The sequence below is a fragment of the Penicillium oxalicum genome, chromosome VIII (assembly GCF_001723175.1).
Source record: "Penicillium oxalicum strain HP7-1 chromosome VIII, whole genome shotgun sequence".
Lineage (NCBI taxonomy): Eukaryota > Fungi > Ascomycota > Eurotiomycetes > Eurotiales > Aspergillaceae > Penicillium > Penicillium oxalicum.
The window spans coordinates 1,088,985-1,111,953 of record NC_064657.1 but is presented as its reverse complement, the minus strand read 5'-3'; the positions used below and the strand labels follow the sequence as shown (position 1 = coordinate 1,111,953).

General features: G+C 53.1%; 9 protein-coding genes across 9 annotated transcripts; 4 read left to right on the top strand and 5 right to left on the bottom strand.

Moving 5' to 3' along the window:
• Positions 1-1,147: 1,147 nt before the first annotated feature.
• Positions 1,148-2,437, bottom strand: POX_h09691 (Aldolase vrtJ; the record flags this gene model as incomplete). The annotated part of the gene is made up of 3 exons (XM_050118440.1): positions 1,148-1,260; positions 1,332-2,285; positions 2,341-2,437. The coding sequence occupies 3 exons, from the start codon at positions 2,435-2,437 to the stop codon at positions 1,148-1,150; spliced, it is 1,164 nt and encodes a 387-aa protein (XP_049965227.1).
• Positions 2,438-3,041: 604 nt separating this feature from the next.
• Positions 3,042-4,717, top strand: POX_h09690 (uncharacterized protein; the record flags this gene model as incomplete). The annotated part of the gene is made up of 2 exons (XM_050118439.1): positions 3,042-3,322; positions 3,388-4,717. 2 exons carry the CDS (start codon positions 3,042-3,044, stop codon positions 4,715-4,717), a joined length of 1,611 nt encoding a protein of 536 aa, XP_049965226.1.
• A 247-nt stretch (positions 4,718-4,964) lies between these two features.
• POX_h09689 (uncharacterized protein) lies at positions 4,965-6,588 on the bottom strand (the record flags this gene model as incomplete). Its single annotated transcript, XM_050118438.1, has 4 exons — positions 4,965-5,765; positions 5,865-6,125; positions 6,223-6,320; positions 6,420-6,588. 4 exons carry the CDS (start codon positions 6,586-6,588, stop codon positions 4,965-4,967), a joined length of 1,329 nt encoding a protein of 442 aa, XP_049965225.1.
• A 1,014-nt stretch (positions 6,589-7,602) lies between these two features.
• POX_h09688 (uncharacterized protein) lies at positions 7,603-9,780 on the bottom strand (the record flags this gene model as incomplete). Its single annotated transcript, XM_050118437.1, has 1 exon — positions 7,603-9,780. One exon carries the CDS (start codon positions 9,778-9,780, stop codon positions 7,603-7,605), a length of 2,178 nt encoding a protein of 725 aa, XP_049965224.1.
• Positions 9,781-10,796: 1,016 nt separating this feature from the next.
• POX_h09687 (Monothiol glutaredoxin-4) lies at positions 10,797-11,727 on the top strand (the record flags this gene model as incomplete). Its single annotated transcript, XM_050118436.1, has 2 exons — positions 10,797-11,573; positions 11,662-11,727. 2 exons carry the CDS (start codon positions 10,797-10,799, stop codon positions 11,725-11,727), a joined length of 843 nt encoding a protein of 280 aa, XP_049965223.1.
• Positions 11,728-12,245: 518 nt separating this feature from the next.
• On the bottom strand, positions 12,246-13,808 carry POX_h09686 (uncharacterized protein; the record flags this gene model as incomplete). Its single annotated transcript, XM_050118435.1, has 1 exon — positions 12,246-13,808. The coding sequence occupies one exon, from the start codon at positions 13,806-13,808 to the stop codon at positions 12,246-12,248; it is 1,563 nt and encodes a 520-aa protein (XP_049965222.1).
• A 623-nt stretch (positions 13,809-14,431) lies between these two features.
• Positions 14,432-15,488, top strand: POX_h09685 (Mitochondrial thiamine pyrophosphate carrier 1; the record flags this gene model as incomplete). The annotated part of the gene is made up of 2 exons (XM_050118434.1): positions 14,432-14,671; positions 14,775-15,488. 2 exons carry the CDS (start codon positions 14,432-14,434, stop codon positions 15,486-15,488), a joined length of 954 nt encoding a protein of 317 aa, XP_049965221.1.
• A 1,128-nt stretch (positions 15,489-16,616) lies between these two features.
• On the top strand, positions 16,617-17,406 carry POX_h09684 (uncharacterized protein; the record flags this gene model as incomplete). Its single annotated transcript, XM_050118433.1, has 2 exons — positions 16,617-17,150; positions 17,272-17,406. The coding sequence occupies 2 exons, from the start codon at positions 16,617-16,619 to the stop codon at positions 17,404-17,406; spliced, it is 669 nt and encodes a 222-aa protein (XP_049965220.1).
• Positions 17,407-17,775: 369 nt separating this feature from the next.
• Positions 17,776-22,189, bottom strand: POX_h09683 (uncharacterized protein; the record flags this gene model as incomplete). Its single annotated transcript, XM_050118432.1, has 3 exons — positions 17,776-18,300; positions 18,387-19,537; positions 19,573-22,189. 3 exons carry the CDS (start codon positions 22,187-22,189, stop codon positions 17,776-17,778), a joined length of 4,293 nt encoding a protein of 1,430 aa, XP_049965219.1.
• Between the last annotated feature and the right edge of the window lie 780 nt (positions 22,190-22,969).

Here is a 22,969-nt window from a genome sequence, read left to right as displayed (position 1 = left end):
TATTAGGTGGCCAGTGAGTAACAGAGACCACAAGCACTCCAGAGTCCGTAGGGTCCAGGGTTATATACCTTTGAAGCGGGTAGAATTAGTACAATAGGTCAGTCAACACGGCGACCACCTGTGTGTACTGGCACAATAACACAATGAGATTTGGAAGAGGTGAAAATTGAAGATGCCAGAGTGCACACAGTATATGAGTTTTGGCGGTGATAACACAGCAATGTAGAAATCACCCGGTGTTGTAATTGCAGTACAGCGATTTGGGAACGTGCTCTCGACAGGTTACCAATGGACCGAGTCGTCACTCCGCGGGCAGTTGTGTGAACAGTGGCGGGCTGAATAGGAGAGGGGTGTTGCGAGTAATTTCAGACGAAAGAATGGCTCAGCCGCCCTTGTTGAGACCACCGATGGGGAGATAGTGAGCTTGAAGCAGGCCCGGGGTCTGGCTGTTCGCCTTCACAGGGCTGTAGGCTGCTGCCCTAGCAAATCCACAGCTAATTTGTGATCGGTATCATTTATTGCCGCAAGGCAGGACTGTCCAGATATTTGTAGGTGTTGATTCAGGTGAAATGAAGAAGTCTCTGTGGGAATATGAGGTCAGGTCAGCGACACAGCCACACATCTTGAATCTTGCCCCCAGGTTTGACCTCAAGAATCTGGGTTGAGGCATTCGAGGCTCTGACTTACACAATTTGACCGGCACCCTCTTTCCACGTCCATTAAACTGCAGGCCTTGATGATTTTGTCGCCTCAGAGTGACGGATGGAAGGGGTGAAAGCCAAAGCATCAGCTGGTCAGGTTGTCGTCTGAGGAACGAAGAAAGATGTTGGAAGTCGAGAGTCGAGGCTCAAAATCTGACTGCCTCAGGCATCAAGAGCTCCGGTACCTGAAGCTGACTGAGTCACCATAGACGAGATTGATTGGACAACCGTTCCTAAGGCGCTAGAGAATCTCAACCAACCATGGGTGAGCTTAGGAATCTTATTTTGTGTACTCAGGTGTTGTATGACTGATTGATCTCGTAACGAACACATATATTTGTTTGACCTTGAGTTACAAGGCAGATCGTTCATAGACTCTAGACAATATTGAATCTACTCGTGTGGATGAAAATCATATACTCAGCCTTCGTCGCGGCAGACAAACTCTAGTGGTTACTGCTTCCGTATGCCTTTCTCATGTCTTCGCTTCGCTGGTAGCTGCCCTTAAGAGCAATATCAAAGACCTTGTCCAGCCGAGCAATGGCATCGTCGGATACTTCTGTTGACGAGTTAGTGATACTTTGGCAGTCTTTTGTCAAAACGGGAAATATTGAACCCGGCAGGACTTACGATAATGGACGACCACTCGATTACCAAGTAATTGCAGACCTTGTTCTTGGCCGATGGAAGTTAGGTCATTGGGGCCCACACCAGAAGCTTGCAGGTCCAGCCAGACCATGTTGGTATGCACGGGGTATTGCAATTTTCCTCCACGGCTAGTCCATAGCTCCGCCACCTCCTGAGCCTTTGCGTGTGTTGCAGCAAGCTTTCCGGTCTTGCCCTGATCATCTGTCCCGAAGGTTTCTTCAAGAGCCACACGGGCGGCGGCAGCAAGAATGCCAGTTTGGCGGCCGCCGCCACCAATAGACTTGCGGAACCAGCGCGCCTTCTTGATAAATTGTTGGGATCCGACAATGATGCTGCCGATTGGCGCTCCCAGCCCTTTCGAGAAGCAGAGACTTACACTGTCGAAGAGACTAGCGTACTCTGAGAGACTTCCAGCTCCCGAAACCACAGCCTCCCACAGCCTAGCACCATCCAGATGTACCTTGATATCATTGGCATGGGCCCATTCCACGATACGTCGCGCTTCGCTGAGAGGCATGATCAATCCATTCAGAGTGTTTTCCAAACTGATCAGTTTGGTGGGACAGTGGTGGATGTCGTCGTCGAGTACAGCGTGTTTCTGGATGTCCTCCAGTGTCAGGTGAATCCCATTTTGAGGTATGACGGTCTGCACCGTCGCCCCCGTCCACAAGCTGACGCCTCCTGCTTCATAGCAGACGATATGTGATCGGTGGTCGCACAAGACAGCATAAGGAGGTTGTGCTAGGTGAGAGCGTATAGCAACCTGGTTGCCCATAGTCCCTGACATTACTAGGAGCGCATCCTCATGTCGGGTTCTTTCGGCGACGTATTTTTGGAGGCTATTCGTTGTGGGGTCCTCGTTGAATACATCGTCCAGCAGTGTTGTTTGGCAAATTGCGTTCAGCATGGCCGGGGTCGGTTTCGTCATGGTGTCGCCTACCAATCACAAATCAGCATGTTTCTTGCATTGAGTTTCCGAGGGGTGCCATACTGCGCATATCAAACTCTGCGGCTCCAGCCCCGTGCCAAGTGGTCTCGCCATTGACAGCTGGAATTGCCACTGTGGCCGAAGAACTTGTGGATGTCATTGTAAAATTTCGGATCTGATATTTTGCTCTTGGGGCGAGGGACGATCTGAACCTTCCCAAACTCCTCGACAAGGTGTGTAGTGAACGAGTCATTAGTCCAAGTGTATCGGCAGGAACTCCGGGCCCTGGCAGAAAATGCGGGGGAGGGGGATAGCCTCACGTGATGAGCCATCGGAGTTAAGGAGATAAGGAATCACGCCTGGAAGCCAATATGACGGGTAGAACCATAAGGTAATTCTAAGCAGGACCAACCTCTAGAACTTGCGATATGCTCTTTGAACCGACTTCCACTTTAATAAATAACTCACACATTAGTCTCATATAAGACGTTAACCTTGATGATTATTCTTCAAAGTGCCACCAAGCTTAAAGCGTTAATCATTGCTTCGGTAGGTGACACCACTTGTGCAACACACCGTCAGGCACCAAAAGAAGCCATGACCGGGCGTGGGGCCAACCCGAGTAGCGCGACTGGCCTCCCGCCTGACTAACCGAATTGAGAATCGCTCGAGCACAGACCATCCGCACTCCCGCGGAGCTGCTTCAGACGAGACCTGCGCGTTCATCATGACATTCGCGCCTGACCGCGTCACACTCGCTGAAAATGGATCTGAGCTCGCTGGAACGACCGGCAGTTCTCTGTCAATGTCTCAGATGCTCTAGCTCGCTGGCTGTGCTAGAGAATGAGTGGGGCAAGCTCTCCAGCGTTTACGCCGTCCCAACGGCATGGCTGAGTGTCAACTTGCAGCGAATCTCGGTTGCACAGGAACAAAAGCATATTCCCCAAACTTCGGAGATGAGCATGCTTCGTGGCCGGTTTGCACAGGAGGTATCATGTAAACTATGCCAGCAGAAATTGGCTGTCCTCTGCGGACTGGATGATGGGTACGAATGACAACTCTCCCCTGTTTACAACTCGCTGTGTACCCGAAGCTAATTCGCTGCGCTAGCCCCCATGTTCTCTGGAAGATGTCAAAAGTGTCGTTCAGAGACATTGTTACCATGCGGACGGCTGAGCCGTTATTCAAAGACGGCGCTCTCGACAAATTATTCCAGCCCCGGTCGGCGGCTGAACCTTTCCGCCAATCTGTTCAACCGATGGACGAGAATGCTCTGGTCCCTACAAGCTCGCAAGATATGGTCTCCATGGAACCATCGATGCATCGGCAGATGCAACACCACAATCGGAGCATAGACCAGATCTCAAATTCGGTGAACACCTTACACGATACCATGGCCGATTTGAAACATTCGTTCACATCACTCCGACTAGAATTGAATGCCCCGAGCCGAAATTTAATTGACAACGATAGAATGAAAGGGCCAGGATTCGACATGATAGCGACCGTTCTCAAGGAACTGAAATGCAAATCAGAGGAAAACGAGAAGATGAAACTGGAGATGGAGACCCTAAAACTGAAGAATCGAATGATGGAAGAATACCGGATAAAGAGCCCTGCCCCTCAAGTTGATGTCCCAGATCAGTTGACAGAGGTCCAAAGTCCTGGTCTGCTTCAAGCCGGCAAGAAGCGCGCATGGCCAGACGCATTTACGGCGGGTCGCGCACCTACAGTGGCAGACTCCTTCGACGAAGACGACATGGCTGACGATTTGACGCTGGACAATCTGCCAGATGGCAACAGCCGAGTCTCGGCTCTACCTGTGGGACGACAGCTTCCGTCCAGGCCGGCGCAGTCTCAAATCCAATATGAAATCAACCAGACAAGTGAAAAAACCGTCAACCGCCAACCACAACCAAGTGGACCGAAACGGCAGCGACTCAACCCTCAAAAGGAGGATACGGCGCTCGGCGGTTCTAGAAAAGTTGGTCGGCCGCGAAAGTCGAACGGCCCTCAAAAAGACGCAGAACCCTCGCCCGCGCCCGCGCCAGCAGTGCTGGCGGGATCCGAAACCTCAACACAGGTACCCTTGGCTCCTGCCAGTCCAGAACCACCGACTGCGAAAAGGCGACGGCTGCGACGGAGTACACGTTCCCAATCGTTTGGGCTGAACACAACTGCGCAGAATGAAGTCACGGAATCTTCGACCCTGAATTTGGATCCGGCCTTGTCTCAAGAGACAGGTCAGGATGTCCCTCAAGCAAAGGACAAGACACAACCATCTGCTTCGACTGAATCCATCCAGGAGGCAGCAAGGATGACTGATGCGGCCCGGCAGTTTGAGGAAGAGAAACGGAAGGCGAAGATCGCGGCACGGGATGCCCAAATTCGAAGAGTTATGGAGCAGGAGGAAGAAATGGAGACCGATGGATCCCGATGAGATTCCAGTCCTGACCGTCACACTGGGCTCGAAATTTTTACAAAACGGCCCGTGATTTAAGGCTGTCTCATTCTGCCTACTTTTGAAATGGCTTCCTTATTTCTTGTCGTCTACAAGATCTTCGAGTTTTAATTCTGACAAGTGGAAGGTAGATGCCAGTTCATCAGATTGTCTGGACGTACAACGGTTGCGACCGTGCCCGATGACTTGCCAAAAGGCAAGGCATCTGGTGCTGAAAGGCGTACGATCAGTGAGCCGGAGAGATCCTCGAGGATCTTGCAGCAACGCCCAGACCTCCCAGTAACGCCGAGATTCCCGTGAAGACAATAAGAGGTCCAAAGCCCGATCCGTATGCCTTGGCCGCCAGCCCTTGCCACGAGGAACCTTTGAGCAAGGCTTCACTCAAGGGACCACTTGCAATATTACCGATTCCCCGACCGGTTGACAGGAAACCAAAGACAATACTTGCATCCGCAAAGGCACTTCGTTTCTTGATCTCAATGACAATGGCCGGCCACGTCGACGAAAATGACCCAGCGAACAGACCATACATGATGCAAAAGAGGTACAAGAGGGCCAAGGAGTCGGCAAGGCCCCAGATGCAGAAGACGGCAATGGTACTGCCGGCGGTCGAGCCAAAAATACAGGTTGTCGCGTGGTACCGATCGACCAGAGAGCCCATGATGATGCAGCCGAACACAGAGGCCAGATTGAAGAGGATGACGGTGAGGGATGACTGGATGCCGCTGGCGCCGAGACTGCGGGCAAACGATGGCAGATAAATGGTTGGAAGGAAATAGCCAATGGCCTCGAGGATATTGCCCGTTTGATAGACGATGAACGCCGAGTCTCGCAGAAATTTGAAGTCAAAGGGTCTAGTCCGCGATGTTCGCGAGATGGGCAGACGCGGTCGAACAAAGTAAAGCAGTGGGCCTCCCAGGAGCATCAAGATAACCGACCAAGCGCGGAGCGTTGTCTTGGGTCCAAAGCTATTCAGCATCCATTGAAGCACGACAGGCAGAATTACCCCGGAAATCCCCGTGCCGGCCTAGATAGCGTGACAATGCACTGGTTAGTCAATCGATAGATGGGTTTCCACCTTCTAGTCCAATCCGCATCTGCATTAGGTGATAGTTGAAGTACTCACCCACATAATTCCAAAAGCCAAGCCCCTTCTCTGAACGAACCAATCATCCATAAAGACAATCGTGGGTGCATAAGCCAAGCTGGCACCGATTCCATAGGCGACTCCCTGCGAGACAATCAACTGCGACGTGCTGGTTGCAAACGAACTCAGCGAGAGCGCCAGGCACATGATCACGAACCCGATGGGTGCCGCCCATAACTTGATCTGCGGAAGCGCCTGTAGAAGAATAAACGCGACTGGAAGTAACATGTACGAGATTCCCTAATGTCGAGAAATTAGCCATCCCGACGCCCGACGCCCGTTGCCCACAATGACAGCGACGTTGGCCAAAGCCTGTGATTTCGAGACATTGACATACCATGGCACAAGTGCCCACCACTGCAATGTCCCCGGAGCTTTTGAACGGTTCATGAGCACTGTAGTAATCCTGGAAGATCCCGAACGAGAATGTGAACCCTGAATGACGGGGGGAGGGAAGGGAGTCCTGAATTAGTATGCATGCGGTAGTTACACTCAGAGAGTCTTGATTTGAATGGATGATGGTCTGTTACGAACCCCAGATGAGCGCCTCAATCATGAAACAAGCCGCTAAGAAAAGCCACGCTCTCTTGCCGCGATCCACTGGCGGCAGATTCATTTCGCTCGTTTCGGCAGAATTATTTAGTCGGCTTGACAATTCAAAGGATTCCATGGCGGAAGGGGCACGAATTGAAGTATCACTCATGATGGATTCAGATGATATGACAAAAAAGGGGAACTATCCTCCAGAGAAAGAGACAATAAGAAGCACAAGCAAGATGATAAAAGAAATTCCCTTCGTCTCCAATACAAGTTCATATGAGTCAGATGAAACCAATCCAAGAGAGTCGGAGGTTCCAAAAAAAAAAAGAGAAAAAAAACCAGCTCTCCAACATGCACTCGAGGTGCCGTGCAGCCACGCCCTTCACTTGACAAGATGTAAGCTTCCACGCGGGGAATGATTTCCCTTCGAGAAGACAGCATGTCGGTCAGCGAGGGTCAGCCATGGATCGATTGGCGGCAAACAATTGAAACTGCTCCACTGCCCGCAGACCGAGTGGACAGTATCCACTTGACGCTCGTTCAGCCTGGCAGGGATGATGCCGGACGATTTCAGTGGCGGGTGTGAGAAATCGAAGTTGAGATCTGATCCTCCGAGACCGGAGACCGCAATTGCCTTGGAGACACCGGGTTGGTCGTTGCTGGTGCTGGTCTGTCAACGATGTCAGCAGCTTTTTATTCCAGCTCACGCGTGCGCAGTCTGTATAGGAATTTATCGGCGTTTCTATGGGCTTTCTTTTTGGTAGACTCTCCGGCCTGTGATGGGCCCCGGAAGATCGGGATATCGGGGCGATGGGGGAAGATGTCTACATCCTGGGCTGTTGCGTGAGCATGACGCAGAAAGAATATGCATGATAGTTTGGTGTGTGGCAGATCAGTGGTGTTGACAAGGCTTGTTGCCTCCACGCTTTCCAACTATCGTTTAAAGGGGAATGGTTCTTGCGATCTCTAGAAAATAGAACAACGCAGGAGGTCTTTGTGGACACGGAGTGACGGAAGCTGAATCACGGGTCGATGACAAGACATACTTTGATCCGTATTGAGTACAAGCTTCCAGTGGACAATTCCTGAATCGAACAAAATGGACGAGATAATATTGCCGCCCATTCAATTTTGGTCATGCGAGGGGTATCATACAGAATTCTGACCCAATGGCTCTCTATTTGACACACATGAATCCGCAACCCTCCCGAGCGCGCTCACAGGCCTTTTTCAGCGCTTGCTCCTCTGTATCCGTCCACTTTACACTCAATTCATCCCACGGTTTTCGGGCATTGAATTCCTCGCGGTACTTGCGGTGCATATTTTGCAGTCGACCAACTTCCCGCGGGTCGCCGGTGCCAGAGTAGACAATGAACAAGGTACATGGGGGTAAGGACTCATAGATGCGGGAGATATCCGCAACGGTTTGGCGAACCGAGTCGGCGAGAGTGGTGGGATCCGTCACAGACTCGGACGTGCCTGTGGTCGGGGTCGTGTCCTCCGGAGGGGGCACGAGGGTCGTCGACTCATTCGCATTGTTCGCATCGGGCATGCGAGTGCACCAGCCTCGAGTCATCTCAAGGTTGCGCAGGCGCGCCCACGTAAAATCAACACCCCCGCCTGGAATGGTGGGATTAGACTCGTCGCCTTTGACAACGGAGGCAACCCCCTTCACCACGTCCTCGTCGTTGCAACACCCAATGGAAACGGTGGCTTGAGATCCAAAGCCACGTTCGGGATTGCCCCAGTCCACCACGGCACCGGTTCGTCCCTCTCCAGGGGCAGTGGTCCTGCCGTTCTTGGTCGATCGACCGAGGCGTCGGAAGATACTTTCGTTGGACGCTTCACTCGTGCCCCAGAGCTCGCCTTTCTCACATTTCAATTTGACCAGCTCCAGCACGGCCCGGGCATCTTCCACCGAGTCGTGACCAGTGGTGCCTTTCTGGATTTCTTTATGCAGATATTTTTGAGTGAGCCATTTCAGACTGCATTTGAGTGGAGGACCACGCGGATGCGGATAGATGTGAGCGGTATCGACGATGAACGGATGCGTGATCTTGAGGGCGGTAAGATCGGAGTTGAGGGAATGTCCGACCAAGATGGTGCGTGGGGTCAAGAGAGTCAACAATTTGGTCTGAATGTCTGCCAGCGTCGTAGTGACTGGGTCGAGCATCTCCTTGGTGATACCAGAGTAACGGGTGAGATAATCGATGATGGGTTTCGTAGGTTTGACCAGTTCATCCAAAACGACTTCGCCATCCCAGCCGACCATGCTGATACGAGTCAACTCGGACTGCCCGCCTTCTGTCAGGCACATTTCACAATCAAGAGACAGCACATTCCGGCCCGCGGTCATGCTACCACTCTCAATCTCACTCTCCGGCACCTCACCCGCTTCAAGCGAAGGTACCTCGGTATCCACCCATCCGTGTTGTGTCGACTGCTCGGTCTGGTGACGAATGGAGAGCTGAGCCTCCTTATCCTCGTCGGAGAGGAAGAACGCAGGATGCAAGACATAGTCGTTCTCTCGCAACTCCTCCATGTTGCTGATGAATCTTGTGATTGGGGTGCGCTTGGGCACAAACCCTTTATCGACCTTGGAGGGCCGAGCACCTTTCCCGCTACCACCACTCTCTTTAGATTTCGGGAGCGACGAAAGAAGTATTGCTTGAAGCGGAGAGTGCACCTTGTTGTACTTGGCATCACCGGGGGCTTTGACGGGCCAGACGTGCGGAAACATGTTGGCCAAGGGACGCAATGGGTCAGGAAGAGAAGCCGCTTCCAATTCACGGGGACTAAAACGGGATGAACGATCCTCGAGGGGAAGACCCTGCTTCCAGCGCTCGAAATCGACGTTATTTCGATCGTCAGAGGTTTCCTCGGCTGCAGCCATGTCCGAGTCCTCCTTTGCCTCCTCCTGGGAACTCCCATCGGGACCCAGTGGAATTGTGCCATCAAACATGCCAATCTCGAGTCCTGGTACCATCAAGACTACCACCTTTCGCATGTGTCCGGAGTGCTTGATGGAAATCCATTGCGGCGCGATTCCATCGGCAAAGCAGTAGAGGAGCAGGCCCTGGAGATCGGAGATTCTGATCGAGGACTTCAAAGTGCCCTGCACATACGTCAGGTCCGGGTATTTGGTCTTTTCTCCATCCACCCGTTTCCTTTTCGTGCTGGGCTTTTGTCCGTCCTTGAGACTTTTCGGCGTGTTAACAATGTTCTCATCCACGGTGGACGACGGCGGAGCATTCAAGCGGGACAGGGTCTCTGCAACACCGAAGCCGTTCGTGTTAGTATCGGTGACTGGATCGGAGTCATCATCCTCACGCTTGCGCTTATTATGACGACCCATCTCCAATTGTTGACTGAAATTGATGATGTGCCGCCCAATTTAATTCCGCGCTCGTTCCTGGGCAAAATTAAGCCATAGATCACGTGCTGATAAGGACCTCCTCCATGAGGCCAAGAGGACCGCCCCGCCGCTTTCGACTGCCATTCATAGGCGATGAATGCCCTTCTTTGCCAAAGTAACTGTGCGCTTTAGGACGGAATCGTCTTGATAAAGATATTCCAGAATATGTCGAAAATAAAATCGAATCAATGTTTCTGACAATCTGGCCACCGATGGGGTTCGACGCAAAAAGTATCCGCTTTCTTGCACAGGTCGCCACAAAGTTTATCTGATTCTTTTACCTCCCCTGCACACGCGCTGGCCATACGGGAATTGATCTCAATCCTGTCAAAAAAGACCCCCAGATAACTATACAGGGCTTGATGGGAGACACCTGATCCTTTATACTTAAAGTGTCTAGACTCGATATTCTATATGATATCATGGCAATAGATGCTGATATCGTCTCCAACGTGGTTTCACCTGGGCGATGTTCTAGATTCAAACCACGCTTGAATTCAGTCAGGGAAGTCTTTCCTGAGATAGATCAAACTCTGCAAAAGGAGCTGAAATCTATGAAGGTGTTCCTTGCAGACCAAATTTTAACCCACCAAATCCCCCAGTCTTCGAAGCCTTAAAAAGTCGTGCGCAGTAGAATGTTCTACCCGCGAATGGCCCGTCAAAAAGTCTTACGTGATCAAAAATGTGGGCAAATCCAGCCGAACGATCTGATAACGGTCGATCGCCGGAAAATTCGCCGTCACGTCACGCCATCAATCGCCAGCCTGATCAATTCTTCCCTCACCAACTTCTTGCATTCGTCTTGACTCATAACGGCAGGTCTTGTTCAAAGCCATACAAAGACCTTCGACAGCGCAACTTTCATATCTTGTCATCAATTCCCGCCGACGCTCTCCTCCATACGATTCCCCTCGCCGATTTCGGGAAACCCCTCGGTCGCCCTCCCCCACCACATCATGTCGGCTTTTACTGAGATCACCTCGGAGGCCGAATTCACATCTCACCTGGCCTCACTGTCGCCGTCGGCACTGCTTGTCCTCTACTTTCACACACCATGGGCGGCACCCTGCACACAGATGCGCGCTGTGCTTGAGGCCATCGCCGGCCAGTACCCCGCCGCCTCTCCGCCCGTTATCTCGTTTGTCAGCATCAATGCGGAGGAGTTGCCCGATATTTCCGAAGAGCTTGATGTGACAGCGGTGCCATTTGTCGTCTTGATGCGCGGCGGCCAACGCTTGGAGGATATCAGCGGGAGCGACGCTGTCAAGGTCCGCAATGCGATTGAACGCCATGCCGGCGGCTCCGTCCCCGTGGACGGCGCAAAGGCTAGTCTGCCCGCCCCTCTTGCGGCCACACCGCGGGAGAATGGACCTGAGATTGCTACCCAGCCCCCTGCTGCATCTGCTCGGGCACCCGAGCCTGCTGCCAACGCGATTGACGTGTCAGCGGCCCCTGCTCTGACACCCGAGCAGTCGAAGGAGGCACTGTGGGCTCGTCTGGACCAACTCGTCAAGGCCGCTCCCGTGATGCTGTTTATGAAGGGCACACCCAGCTCGCCTCAGTGCGGTTTCAGCCGACAGCTGGTGGGTATTCTGCGTGAGCGCAGCGTCAAGTATGGCTTTTTCAACATTCTCGCCGACGAGGATGTTCGTCAGGGTCTGAAGGAATATGCCGACTGGCCTACCTTCCCACAGCTGTGGGTGGGTGGTGAATTGGTTGGTGGACTGGACATTGTAAGTTTGATCTTCCCTTTTCCGAGGATGAAGGAACGACTCTTGATATCTGCGTCAGGCATGATTTACTGACTCTCGTCCATTTTAGGTCCGTGATGAGATTGAGAATGACCCCGGTTTCTTTGACCAGTACTCAGTCAACAAGCAGGCTTAGATGCGCATCTGCAATGCAGACCTATATAATAGAGTATCGAATGGACCCCGGCGGATGATTTAAAAAAAGGAACCGGCTGGAAATTTTTATGATGGAATTGGCTGTCAATCAAAGTTGAAGAAATCTTTTAATTTTAAACTATCTGCATCACGTTTCCTCTCATCTTGGATTTCCCCTCGTTTCGAACACGTTTCATTAGAGGTGATTCATGTCTCCATGTTTGTTTATGTGATTGAATTGTAATATATGCAAAATTTGACTGGTTGTCTTGTTCTTTACACGGAAAGAGTAGTCGACCTGCCACAGGCTGTCACCGGTGAAACACAACGCTATCTTGAAAAAAGCGCTTCAAATGCAGAGTAATAGTGTGGCCCTCGACCACGTGAAAAACACCACGTCATCAGACCAGTCCCCTCAACTTCCCACGCCCAGCTCGAAAATTCTGGTCTTCATCACGGTGAAATCCCCCATTCGACCCAAGCAAAGCGGTATCGGAATTCTCATGGGCCAGGAAAATTTCAAGACTCTGCAACGGTGCTTTGCTTTTCTTGCCGACGAGCCTCGGCAAGTGCAGCTTTGGCCTCGTTCGCTGTAGTCCCAGCAATTTCTTTCCGGACTTCACGCAGCCCGTTGAATGGATCGGCCGCTCTCCATGCGAGAGGCTTTTTTGCGCCGCACACTGCATAACGCGACAACAACGCATCCTCGTCCACATACGCGCCAGCCAGCCATCGGGAGCCAGTACTGGTATTGAACTGATTACGGGCGTGAACCACACGTCGGTTGTTGAAGATGACACACTCGCCCGGGTTCAGCTTGAGCTGGAAAACCGCATGCGAGCTCTCAATGAGCTTGGTGAAGTGAGTCAAGGCCCGCTTGAGATCACCAAACCCGCTGTTGCCCGGTCCCTTCTTGCCTTCGTATTCGGGAAGAGCTGACTGGAAGGGGGGCGAGTAGTTGATATAGCGCAACTCTTTGGTCTTGGGGTCAAGCTGGAACACGGGACGGGTGTTATGGTACTTGTGTTCCTCATGGTTGTACTCGTAGCCGAGGTGTCGGCGACACAGAGACTTGAATTCAGCCGGGAACTCAGCTTCCATGATCTTGGCGGCTCGGAACGAATCCGCAAAGAGAGATTCACCTCCATCGCACGAGTTCTCAAGACAATGGAGCAGTTGGTACCCGGGGGGTTCGTTCATGTACATGAGATCCATGTGGAAGCCCAGGAACTGGTTCGTGTAAGCGACGTTCTTGGCCTGCGGCACGGTCTTGACGTCCCACGTCTCGCCGTAAAAGGTGTTGCGCAAAGGACCCATCCGGGTTGCGATCTTGGCGACCATCTCTCGCGAATCCGGGATGTCTTTGACAAAGATCAAGCCCAGGCGGGAGAGATTACGCATGGCTGCCGCGAACTTCTCCTCATTGTTCATGTAATCCTCGTATGACACCCAGTGTTGCAGTCGCTTCATCAAGTTGTTGGTCCATCGAAGAGGCCGCATGTTGGGGGATTTTTGCTCGTGGGGATCCAGGACCGGATTCTTGAGATACTCAATGTGCCAGCGAGAAGTGTGATCCTTTGCATAGCCGGCAATGTCGTTGGCCCATTCCAGTTCCACATGTGTGCCGTCCCACCGCACCACGCGCGGATATACGTCTCGGGGGATGTCGTTGGTGCGGAAGGACCGTTGTTTCGAGTGTGGATCCACACATTTGGGGCACTTGCACAGATCGCGCAGGTAATGGAATGGAAGCACCACACGACCATGCTCTGTGCTGTACAGGACCAACCTGTCGGCCTGCAGATAGGCCTCGGCGGGTTTGGTCACCTCGATTTGCACAGAGCGTGCGGGGCGCCCCTCAGCAGCAGCGCGTTTCGTGTGAGAAATTGTCACCGGCTTGCCATCCCGCTCCACCAAGCGACCATTTTTGATCGCGTCGAACAGAACCGCATTGCTGGTGAGACGGGTCATAGCATCGTCTTCGGCCAGCATGGACCTAGGCGATGCGACAAAGTGTCGCCGCGCAGGGCCCGTCAGGCCCCGCGAGATTCTGCGCGCGACAGCAAGGGAAGCGGGACGCATTGATCGGATGTTGGGAGGATGAATCGATCAATAGCGAATGCGGAGAATCAGAACGAGGGGAAGGCGTCCATTAAATGTGGGCACACGTGCGGTGGTCCCTTTTGCTCCACGCCTGACACCTGACTCCGCCTGGCACCAGCGGGCGCCTGGGACACTGAACAAGTCCATCATGGCTACATGGTTTGGTGAGAGCTTACGCACAGCTAGTTGTTTAATTTACATGAATTGTCTTCCTTCTTACATATTCAATGTACTCTGCTGCACATATTTCTCACCCAATCAGCCTGACATCCACCAGTATCCAAGCGGTGATGAGGTTGAATTTGTATCGACTAATTAAGAATGCCGAGGTCCATCCAAGCAGTCACCTGACTCTTTGTTTACCCGTCCCTGAATCGTCGAGGCGGTGGAAGGCTGCCTTGCTAGCCTGAAATATCGGGGGTCACTGAGCTACTTGATGCACACTTACGTAAATCGCCGCGGAGAGCCGGCCTCATTCCAGTCGCCTCCGAGAATTTGTATTGATCCACCCTTTTTTTCGTTTGCCTTTTAAAACAATACCCACCCATTTGCACGCACGCGACATGGGTCCATCGTTCTAGAGCACCCCCGATTACACAGTCATGTCAGCCGGGGGTGAACATCTGAAAGATGAAGGCTCCAAGAGGCAGACGGTGCTCGCTGGCGGAGCCGCTGGGCTGATCTCTCGGTTCTGCATTGCGCCTTTGGACGTGGTTAAGATCCGTCTGCAGCTGCAAATCCACTCGCTCTCGGATCCCCTTTCACATCGGACGGTCAATGGACCCGTGTACAAGGGCACTCTGTCGACGATGCGGGACATTGTCCGACAAGAGGGAGTCACGGTATGTGTACTCAAGAGGATTGACCCATTTCCCTGAACGCGAACTCAAGTTCGCAGTCGTCGATACCTGGACACCATTGATTGACACTCGTGGGTCTGAATAGGGTCTCTGGAAGGGAAATATTCCTGCCGAACTGATGTACGTCTGTTACGGAGCGCTTCAATTCACCGCATATCGAGCGACCACCCAAGCGCTGGAGCAATTGGGGCCTTATCGTCTCCCGCCATCCGCCGAATCGTTCGTCTCCGGTGCTCTGGCCGGTGGCATCGCAACCGCCACCACATACCCTCTCGATCTCCTCCGCACAAGATTTGCCGCGCAAGGCACAGAAAAAATTTATCGATCGCTGGGATCCTCCGTGCTGGAAATCGCACGGCAAGAAGGGACCAAGGGTTTCTTCCGTGGCTGCTCGGCCGCCGTTGCGCAGATTGTACCGTACATGGGACTCTTTTTCACAGCTTACGAAGGGTTCCGGCCGTCGCTGGCTCAGTGGGAACAATTGCCTTTTGGCACGGGAGATGCTGCGGCCGGTGTGCTCGCCAGCGTGATTGCCAAAACTGGTGTCTTCCCGCTAGACTTGGTCCGGAAACGTCTGCAAGTTCAAGGGCCAACACGCACCCGATATGTGCATCGCAATATTCCCGAATACACAGGTGTAATGCAGTCGATTGGATTGATTCTCCGGACGCAGGGGGTGCGAGGTCTCTATCGTGGTTTGACCGTGAGTCTGCTCAAAGCCGCACCGGCCAGTGCAATCACCATGTGGACCTATGAGCGGGTCTTGAGGATGCTCCAGGAGACTGAGATTGTCGGATAACCTGTCTGCAATCACCTGGTATCTAGTGTCCTTTTTTTTCTTCTCTTTTCTCCTTTTTCTTTTCTTTTTCCTGGGCTGCGGGGGTTTGGAATTTCTTTGCTATAGATCGCATGGATCGCATAGAGGGCATTTACACGGAGGGCATTCTTTGGCGCACAAGGGACTGTAATACTATCGTTGAATTTCAAACCACTCCAATGAGAGTCTCCTTCTCGTGATCATTGCTCTTATTAGGTTCGTCCCAGTCTCCGTATTTGACAGTTGAGCACCATCTATGCGCATCCAAGACGGAATCCTTCCAACCTCCCAAGCATTCGGCTATTCATCCTCGGTCCGACCAGGTAAGACGGAAAGAAGGACAAAAAAAGGAACTACAGTCCGAAATCCTCAATCACAACTTCTCCCAAGACTACCGCCAAAAGAACCAAAACCACCCCCATTTAGGCTCCACTCATTTCCCTTCTCTCTCTTTTCTCCCCTTTTGGCCCCCCCAAAGGTAAGTCTATCTCCATCTTAAATCCGATCAAATCTCACCCCCCTCTCCGCGCGCAGCCATTCATTCGACCCGCCAAGTCCATTTCTCTCCGGGTCTCTGAGTCATTTCTGATTTCTCACTTCACTACTCTGTTTGTGAATCGAGTCTCGACCTTCTTCACACCATGGCATCAGATACTCAAGTCACTCTCATTCCCTGGGATCCGCAGTCCGCGAGCCATCGGGCATGGCTGCTCAGGCACCGAGAAGAGTGTGGCTGGGATCAAGAGAAGGTCGAGGGGGTTTGGGTGGATTATCAAACGAGAGGGATTAAATGTATCTTTTGGATTGTAAGTCAAGGTGTGCCATGGACTTGCTGCAGGTTGTCTGGTTCAGAGAACTAGGAGGAGAATTTTGGGAGCTTTGGATGGTTTGAGGTTTGAACTTGTCCTGAGAACAAGAAAGACAAAAAGCTGCGAGGCGCTTCTCTATCAGCCATAAGTTGACTGATAATCATGGAGAGAGGGCAAGGGCAAGGGCAAGAGCAAGAGAGAGAAAAAGAAACAGAGAGATGTCTAATATTCCTTTTTCAAATCCAGACTCTTCAAGAGAATGAGCATGACAGTCTTAACGAGAAGCAAACCATCGCAACCGATGACCAACAGGTATCTACTCCCTATATCCTATTTCCAATTCCCCAAGACTCTCATCCCCATATCACTCCCAACCCTCCAACCAGCCAGCAAGAGTATGCGTCAACATTTCAACATCAACACAAACACCACCATTCTATTCATTCAAATCCAAACCAAACTCATTCTTCTCCCCTTGTCAACCCCCCAGCAAACAAACTACCTTCACGACACAGCCCAACTCCTCAACGGCGTCCCCCGCCACCCAACCAACACCAAATTCGTCCCCGTCGGCCACATCTCTCTCGACTCTCAAAACCCAGGCGTCGAGACCATCGGCGTCACCAGCTCCGCACCGGGTATGTTCTGGATCAAAACGTTCTTCGTGTCCCGAACCGTTCAGAGCAAGGGTGTGGGTCGCGCCGCCATGGACGAGGTCGAGGCGATGGCAGGTAGAGCACCGCTGTCAGCCAAGACGTTGGTCTTGGATGTGATTGTGGGCGAGGATCAGATGAGGGAGGATTTTGCCCTGGCTACGTCGGGCTTTATTCCAAAGGTATGTAGATTGTTTATCGGATTCGTTCCTGGGTAGAAGAGTCGGAGAGGAGGAAGAGGGGCGTTCTTCTCCGGATTGATGGCCGGACCAAGTGGAAGCTGACTTGCAAATTAATTATCAGTTTACTACTGAGGGATGGTATTTGAGAAGAGGGTATCAGCCGTTTAAGACGGTACAGAACTTTTACGATGCCGTTGATCAGACTGGGAAGCACTGGGATATGCGGACAACGTTTATGAAGAAGGAAATTCGGTGATGTGGTGATTTGGACGAGGATATCAATAACCGTCCGGGTTTATACAAAGATCATACTAATTTCATATTACAAAAGTACATGTGTCAAGTATGCAGAGAATGTTATTTCAAAACTAGTAAGAAAAATTCCATTCGATCAATTATTATCTCAGCCAGGAGACGGCAAATTTATCAAAAGCTTATGCCTGCCAAAGGAACATACACACACAAACAAAAAAAGGGCAACATGCTATCATAATACAGAAACGATCAAAAGAAAAACAAGCCAATTTTTCCAAGGGCAGCAAAAGAGTCATCGCATCAGAGCAATGAAAAGTCAAAGAAGAATAAAAATCACTCTTCATCAATCAGTCACACAAGTCACATCCGCTTATTTCTTGCCAGTCAGACCCAGGGCATCAGTGATACTGCCCAAACCAAGCCCACCCAGAAGCTTGTCTAGACCAAGACCGCCCAGAACGTTGTTCAGCAAACCACCCAGTCCAAGTCCGTCCAGAAGACGGCCAAGCAAGGTGAGCACACCGTTCAGCAACAGTCCCACAGCGGCGATGATCTGGAACAGAGGCTCGGAAAGCAGACCCCACAGAGGGTTGAGCTTCTTCTTGGCATGAGGCATGTCGGCAATGCGCTTCTTGCCGTTGTCAATGGTCTTGACCACCGTCTCGGTGAGCTCCTTGAGCAGGTCAGCGAGCTGGTATTCTTCCGGGGTGCCCTCGCGGGAAGCAGCGCGGGCCTTGGCGGTAGCGGCGATGCGGCCATCCGGATCGAGAGCGCGGATGGAGCCGTTGCACTCTTGGAGAATGCGACCTCCCTCCTCGAGCAAGGGCTTCACGTCCTTGACCAGCTTCTCCTCATCCAGTTCATCCTTGGGGGTGCGATCGGCCTTCTCAACGAGCTGTAGGGGGAAGAAACCCATATCGTTAGCATTGTTGGTCCAAAAAAAATACAGAATGTCAATGGGGGAGAAATAAGAAGACTTACGTCGGTGATCTGCTTGCAAACAGGCTTGACCTGGTCAAGAGTCTGGCGCATGATGGTGATCATCTTCTCAGCCAGCTGGCGGTCCTGCTCGGCCTTGGCCTGAGCTTCCTGCTCCTCAGCACTAGGACCCTCCTCTTCCACCTCCTCCTCGGGCTCTTCAGGCTCGGGCTCGGGGATGTTCTCCAGAAGAGTGCACTCGCCGAGACGGTTACCGTCGTTGTCGACAACGAAGCCATTGTCGTCGATCTCCTTGCCAATCAGGGTGGCCAGGTTGCCAGAGGTCAGCTTGCCGATGAGGTTACCATCAGCATCACGCACTTCACCCTCCTTGTTGACCTTGCGGCCAGACATGGGGTTGACATCGCGCTTCTTCTCCTCGGGCTCCCAGCGCTCAGCCTTGCCAATGGTGTTTCCGTTCTTGTCCAAAACATCACCGTCCTCATCAACCTTACGGCCCAGAAGACGCTTGGCGTCGCCGTCGATGAGGCGTCCAATGATGCGGCCGGAATCGACAACAACACCATCCTTGCCCACCTCGGCATTGTCGAATCCATAGAAGGGACCCTCAGCCTTATCTTGCTCGGCGCCGGGGATGAGCTCTGCACGACCAATGATCTGGCCATTGTCACCCCAGATTTGACCTTTGCCATCGACCTTGCGACCAGCCAGACCCTTGCCACCCTCGACAACACGGCCGAAGACGGCACCGGTGGCCGGGTCAACGACCTTACCGGACTTGTTCACCACCTTGCCCTCGAGCAGGGAAAGGTCGGCCTCTTCGGGGGCCTCCTCCTCTGGGGGCTCGTAGGGCTCAGCACGGCCCTTTACGTTGCCGTACTTGTCGGTGATCTCACCGTCTTCGTCGACGGCGCGACCTCGAAGCTTCTTGGCGTCACCCTCGACGAGCTTACCGACGATGGTGCCATCCTCATCTTCGACAAATCCTTCCTTGTTGACAAAGAGGGTTTCCATGCCGGCGAATGGGCCTTCAGGCTTGCTTTCTAGCTCATCCTCTGGGATCAACTCAACCCGACCGATGAGCTTCTTGCCATCGTAGATCTCACCGTCATAGATCTTCTTGCCGGCGAGCTCCTTGGGGTTGCCCTCAACGACGCGGGCAATGGGGAAGCCCTCGTCGCCGATCACGTAACCTGCCTTGTTGCAGCGCTTGCCGTCCAGGACAGACAAATCGGGCTTGACCTCTTCCGGCTCGGGCTCGGCTCGGGCTCGTCGTAACGCTCGGCGCGTCCGATGACGCTGCCATTGCGGTCGAGAATCTCGCCATCCTCATCCACTCCGCGACCAAGCAGCTTCTTTGCGTCGCCCTCGACAAGCTTGCCCACTCGGGTTTGGTTCTCGTCGACAACCCAGCCTTCCTCAGCAACGACAAGACCCTCAAGGCCGGCGAAAGGTCCTTCCTCGTCATCGCCGTCTTCAACTGGAAGCGCCTTGACCTTGCCGATCACATTACCCCGGTTGTCCCAGAACTGGCCCTTCTCGTCCAGCTTCGCCTTCAGTCGGGAAATCTTCTTGGCGTCACCTTCAATCAGCTCGCCAATGGGCTTATTGGTGTTGGGGTCAATGACATAGCCACGCTTGTTGCAAGTCAGACCCTCCAGGGTGTCGATATCAGGAATACGCATTCCTTCTTCGACCTCTTCTTCCGCCTCATCAGCTGCGCCGTCGGCAGCTTCTTGCGCGCCGTCGACGGCGTCCTCGGTAGTCTCCTTTGCCTCGTCAACATCAGGGGCAGCTTCGGCAGCTTCGTCGGCAGCATCTTCAGCTTCACCAGCGGCATCTTCAGCCTTGTCAGCGGCACCTTCCACGCCGTCCTTGGCGGTGTCGACAGCTCCCTCACCATCAACATCCGAGGCAGCGTCGTCAGCTTCTTCAGCAGCATCTTCAGCAGTCTCCTTTGCCTTGTCGGCGCCCGGTACAGCGTCGGCAGCATCCTCTGCGTCGTCGACAGCATCCTCTGCATCATCAGCGACGCTGTCAGCAGCGCCCTCGACGTCTTCGGCCACCTTGCTGGGCTTGCTTGCGGCGCTACCGGCCGTCTTGCTGGACTTGCTGGCCTTGCTGGCGACACTGCCAGCAGCCTTGCTGGTCTTGCCTGCGACGCTACCGGCAGCCTTTTGGGCCTTGTCGTGGGGGACGTTGTCCTTGGCATCTTCGTAATCCTCGTCGTCGTCCTCCTCGTCCTCTTCCTCATCAGCCTGCTCGGTGGCATTGTCGAGGCCATCATTCAAGTTCTTCTCCTGCTCCTCAACGGGCAGCAACTCGACACGGCCGATGGCGTCACCATCATCGTCAACAACTTCACCGTCGTCATTGAGAGTGTATCCGATCAGGTCTTCAGGATCACCTTCGACGATCTTGCCCACAATTTGACCGGCGGAGTTCTTGATCACACCACCGTCCGAAACGGGCAGGCCTTCGAGCTGAGCCAGATCAGTGATAACATTCTTGGCTCCGCTGGCCTTGGATTGGGCATCGTCGGCGACACTGTTGGCCTGATCCTCAAGGTCGTGAAGGATATCCACACGGCCAATCAGGTCTCCGTCCTCGTCGAAGATCTCTCCATCTTCGCCAACGGTCTGGCCAACGAGGTCTTCAGGGTCACCCTCTACAACCTTGCCGAGAGGGTTTCCGTCCTTGCCGAGAATCATGCCACCGTCGGCGACTTCAAGACCCTTGAGGGCGGAGAGGTCCAGGGGGAGATTGTTGGTGACACCCTCTGCACCCTTAGACGCAGCATCCTTAGCCTTGTCAGCCACGTCGTCGGTATCGGGAAGACCGCCGTTCTGCTGCTTCAGATTATCGAGGATATCGACCCGACCGATCAGATCACCATCCTCGTCGAAGATCTCTCCGTCGTCGCCGACAGTCTGACCAACGAGGTCTTCGGGGTCACCCTCGACGACCTCACCCAGGGGGTTGCCGTCCTTGCCAAGGATCTTGCCGCCATCGGCAACCTCAAGACCCTTGAGGGCAGAGAGATCGAGTGGAAGGCTGTTGGTAGCGTTCTCGGCCGCGTCCTTGACCTGGCCGGCTGCGTCTTCAACACCGGGAACATTCTTGGTCTGCTCCTGGGCGTTCTGAAGAAGATCGACACGTCCAATGAGATCTCCATCCTCGTCGAAGATCTCACCGTCATCGCCGACGGTCTGACCAACGAGGTCTTCGGGGTCACCCTCGACGACCTCACCCAGGGGGTTGCCGTCCTTGCCGAGAATCTTGCCGCCATCAGCGACCTCTAGACCCTTGAGGGCAGAGAGATCCAAAGGAAGGTTGTCTGTGACACCCTCCGCGCCCTTGGAGGCTGTCTCCTTGGCCTGGCTGGCGGTGTCCTGAGCGGTGTTGGAGACCTGCTCAGTAGTCTCCTGAGCCGTATCCTTGGCCTTGCCGGTCAGACTCTTTGCCTTCTTGGTCAGGCCGGAGGCGGACTTCTTCAAGGGAGCGGCGGACCCGGATGCTTGAGAAGCCACATCGTCGGGCTGTGAGCTGGGGCGACGCTGCTCAGCGAGAGGCGCCTTCTTCTTCTTGGACTTGGGCGAGGGAGTCTCGGGGACGGAAACGTCGTCGGCAGTATCTTCTTGGATGGACTGGGGCGCCTTGGGTGTGAGCTTGCGGGGGGTCTTCTTCACCTGCTTGCTGGGGGTTTCCTTGACGTTCTTCACGGTCTGAGCTGGGCTGTCGGAGCCAGCTTTGGACGGCGCACTGGAGCCGGAGACCTTGCGGAGCTTGGCGGGGGAGCCAGTCTTTGATCCCACCTTGGGGGAGCCCTTTGCCACGGCAGACATGTCGATGGAATGCGAGTCAAAGTCTTGTGGAGGGTGTTGAGAGTTGATGATCTTTGGAGAATGCGTGGGATTCTGTCATAATGATCGTTCCAAAGAGTCAGTCCATGTGTGTTCTCGCCTGTCCGACTCTCCAGTCCGGTTTCTCCGTCTTCTCTGCGATGTCGAATCAAATCTGCAACGATGGCAAGCACTTACCTGAGAATCAAGTCGGTTCGTGGTAAGATGTGTACACAGAGTAAACGCTTTCAAGCTATTCGAGTCAAGCGGAAGGCGGTCGTATCACTTCGTTTGAGTTGCGTAAAGCCGTCAGGTTCGATCGTGAATCGAAAGATAGGTTGTGGTTGAGTTATAATACAGGACAAAAGTGTATCGAGCCGAACAGTTGTAGGCCGGTAAGCTTCGAGGCTAATGTAGAGATTAATGGGAAAATATACGTGTGGGATAGTTGAGAAATAGAAAGTAATAAAAAAGAATCTAGAGAGAAAGCCAGAGCAAGTACCGCAGGAGGAGACAAGATTGTCTTATACCCAACGTCCATTGTGCTTGGGTTCTGATATCATCACGCACTCATCGGCAGACCTAACATCTCCTTCGAGAACGCTTGCGCTAGTGTCGACAAGCAGACTGGTGCTACCACCGAGCTCATTCGGAAAGCCATACGTCATGGGTAATCTATATTGCTGGTCATCATCCAATCCTGACCAGCCCCGGCGATGGAGAGTCCAGAGTGGTCTGCGAAAACGCGCACGGGGCAGGGAAAGTGATGTGCCACATTCGGAA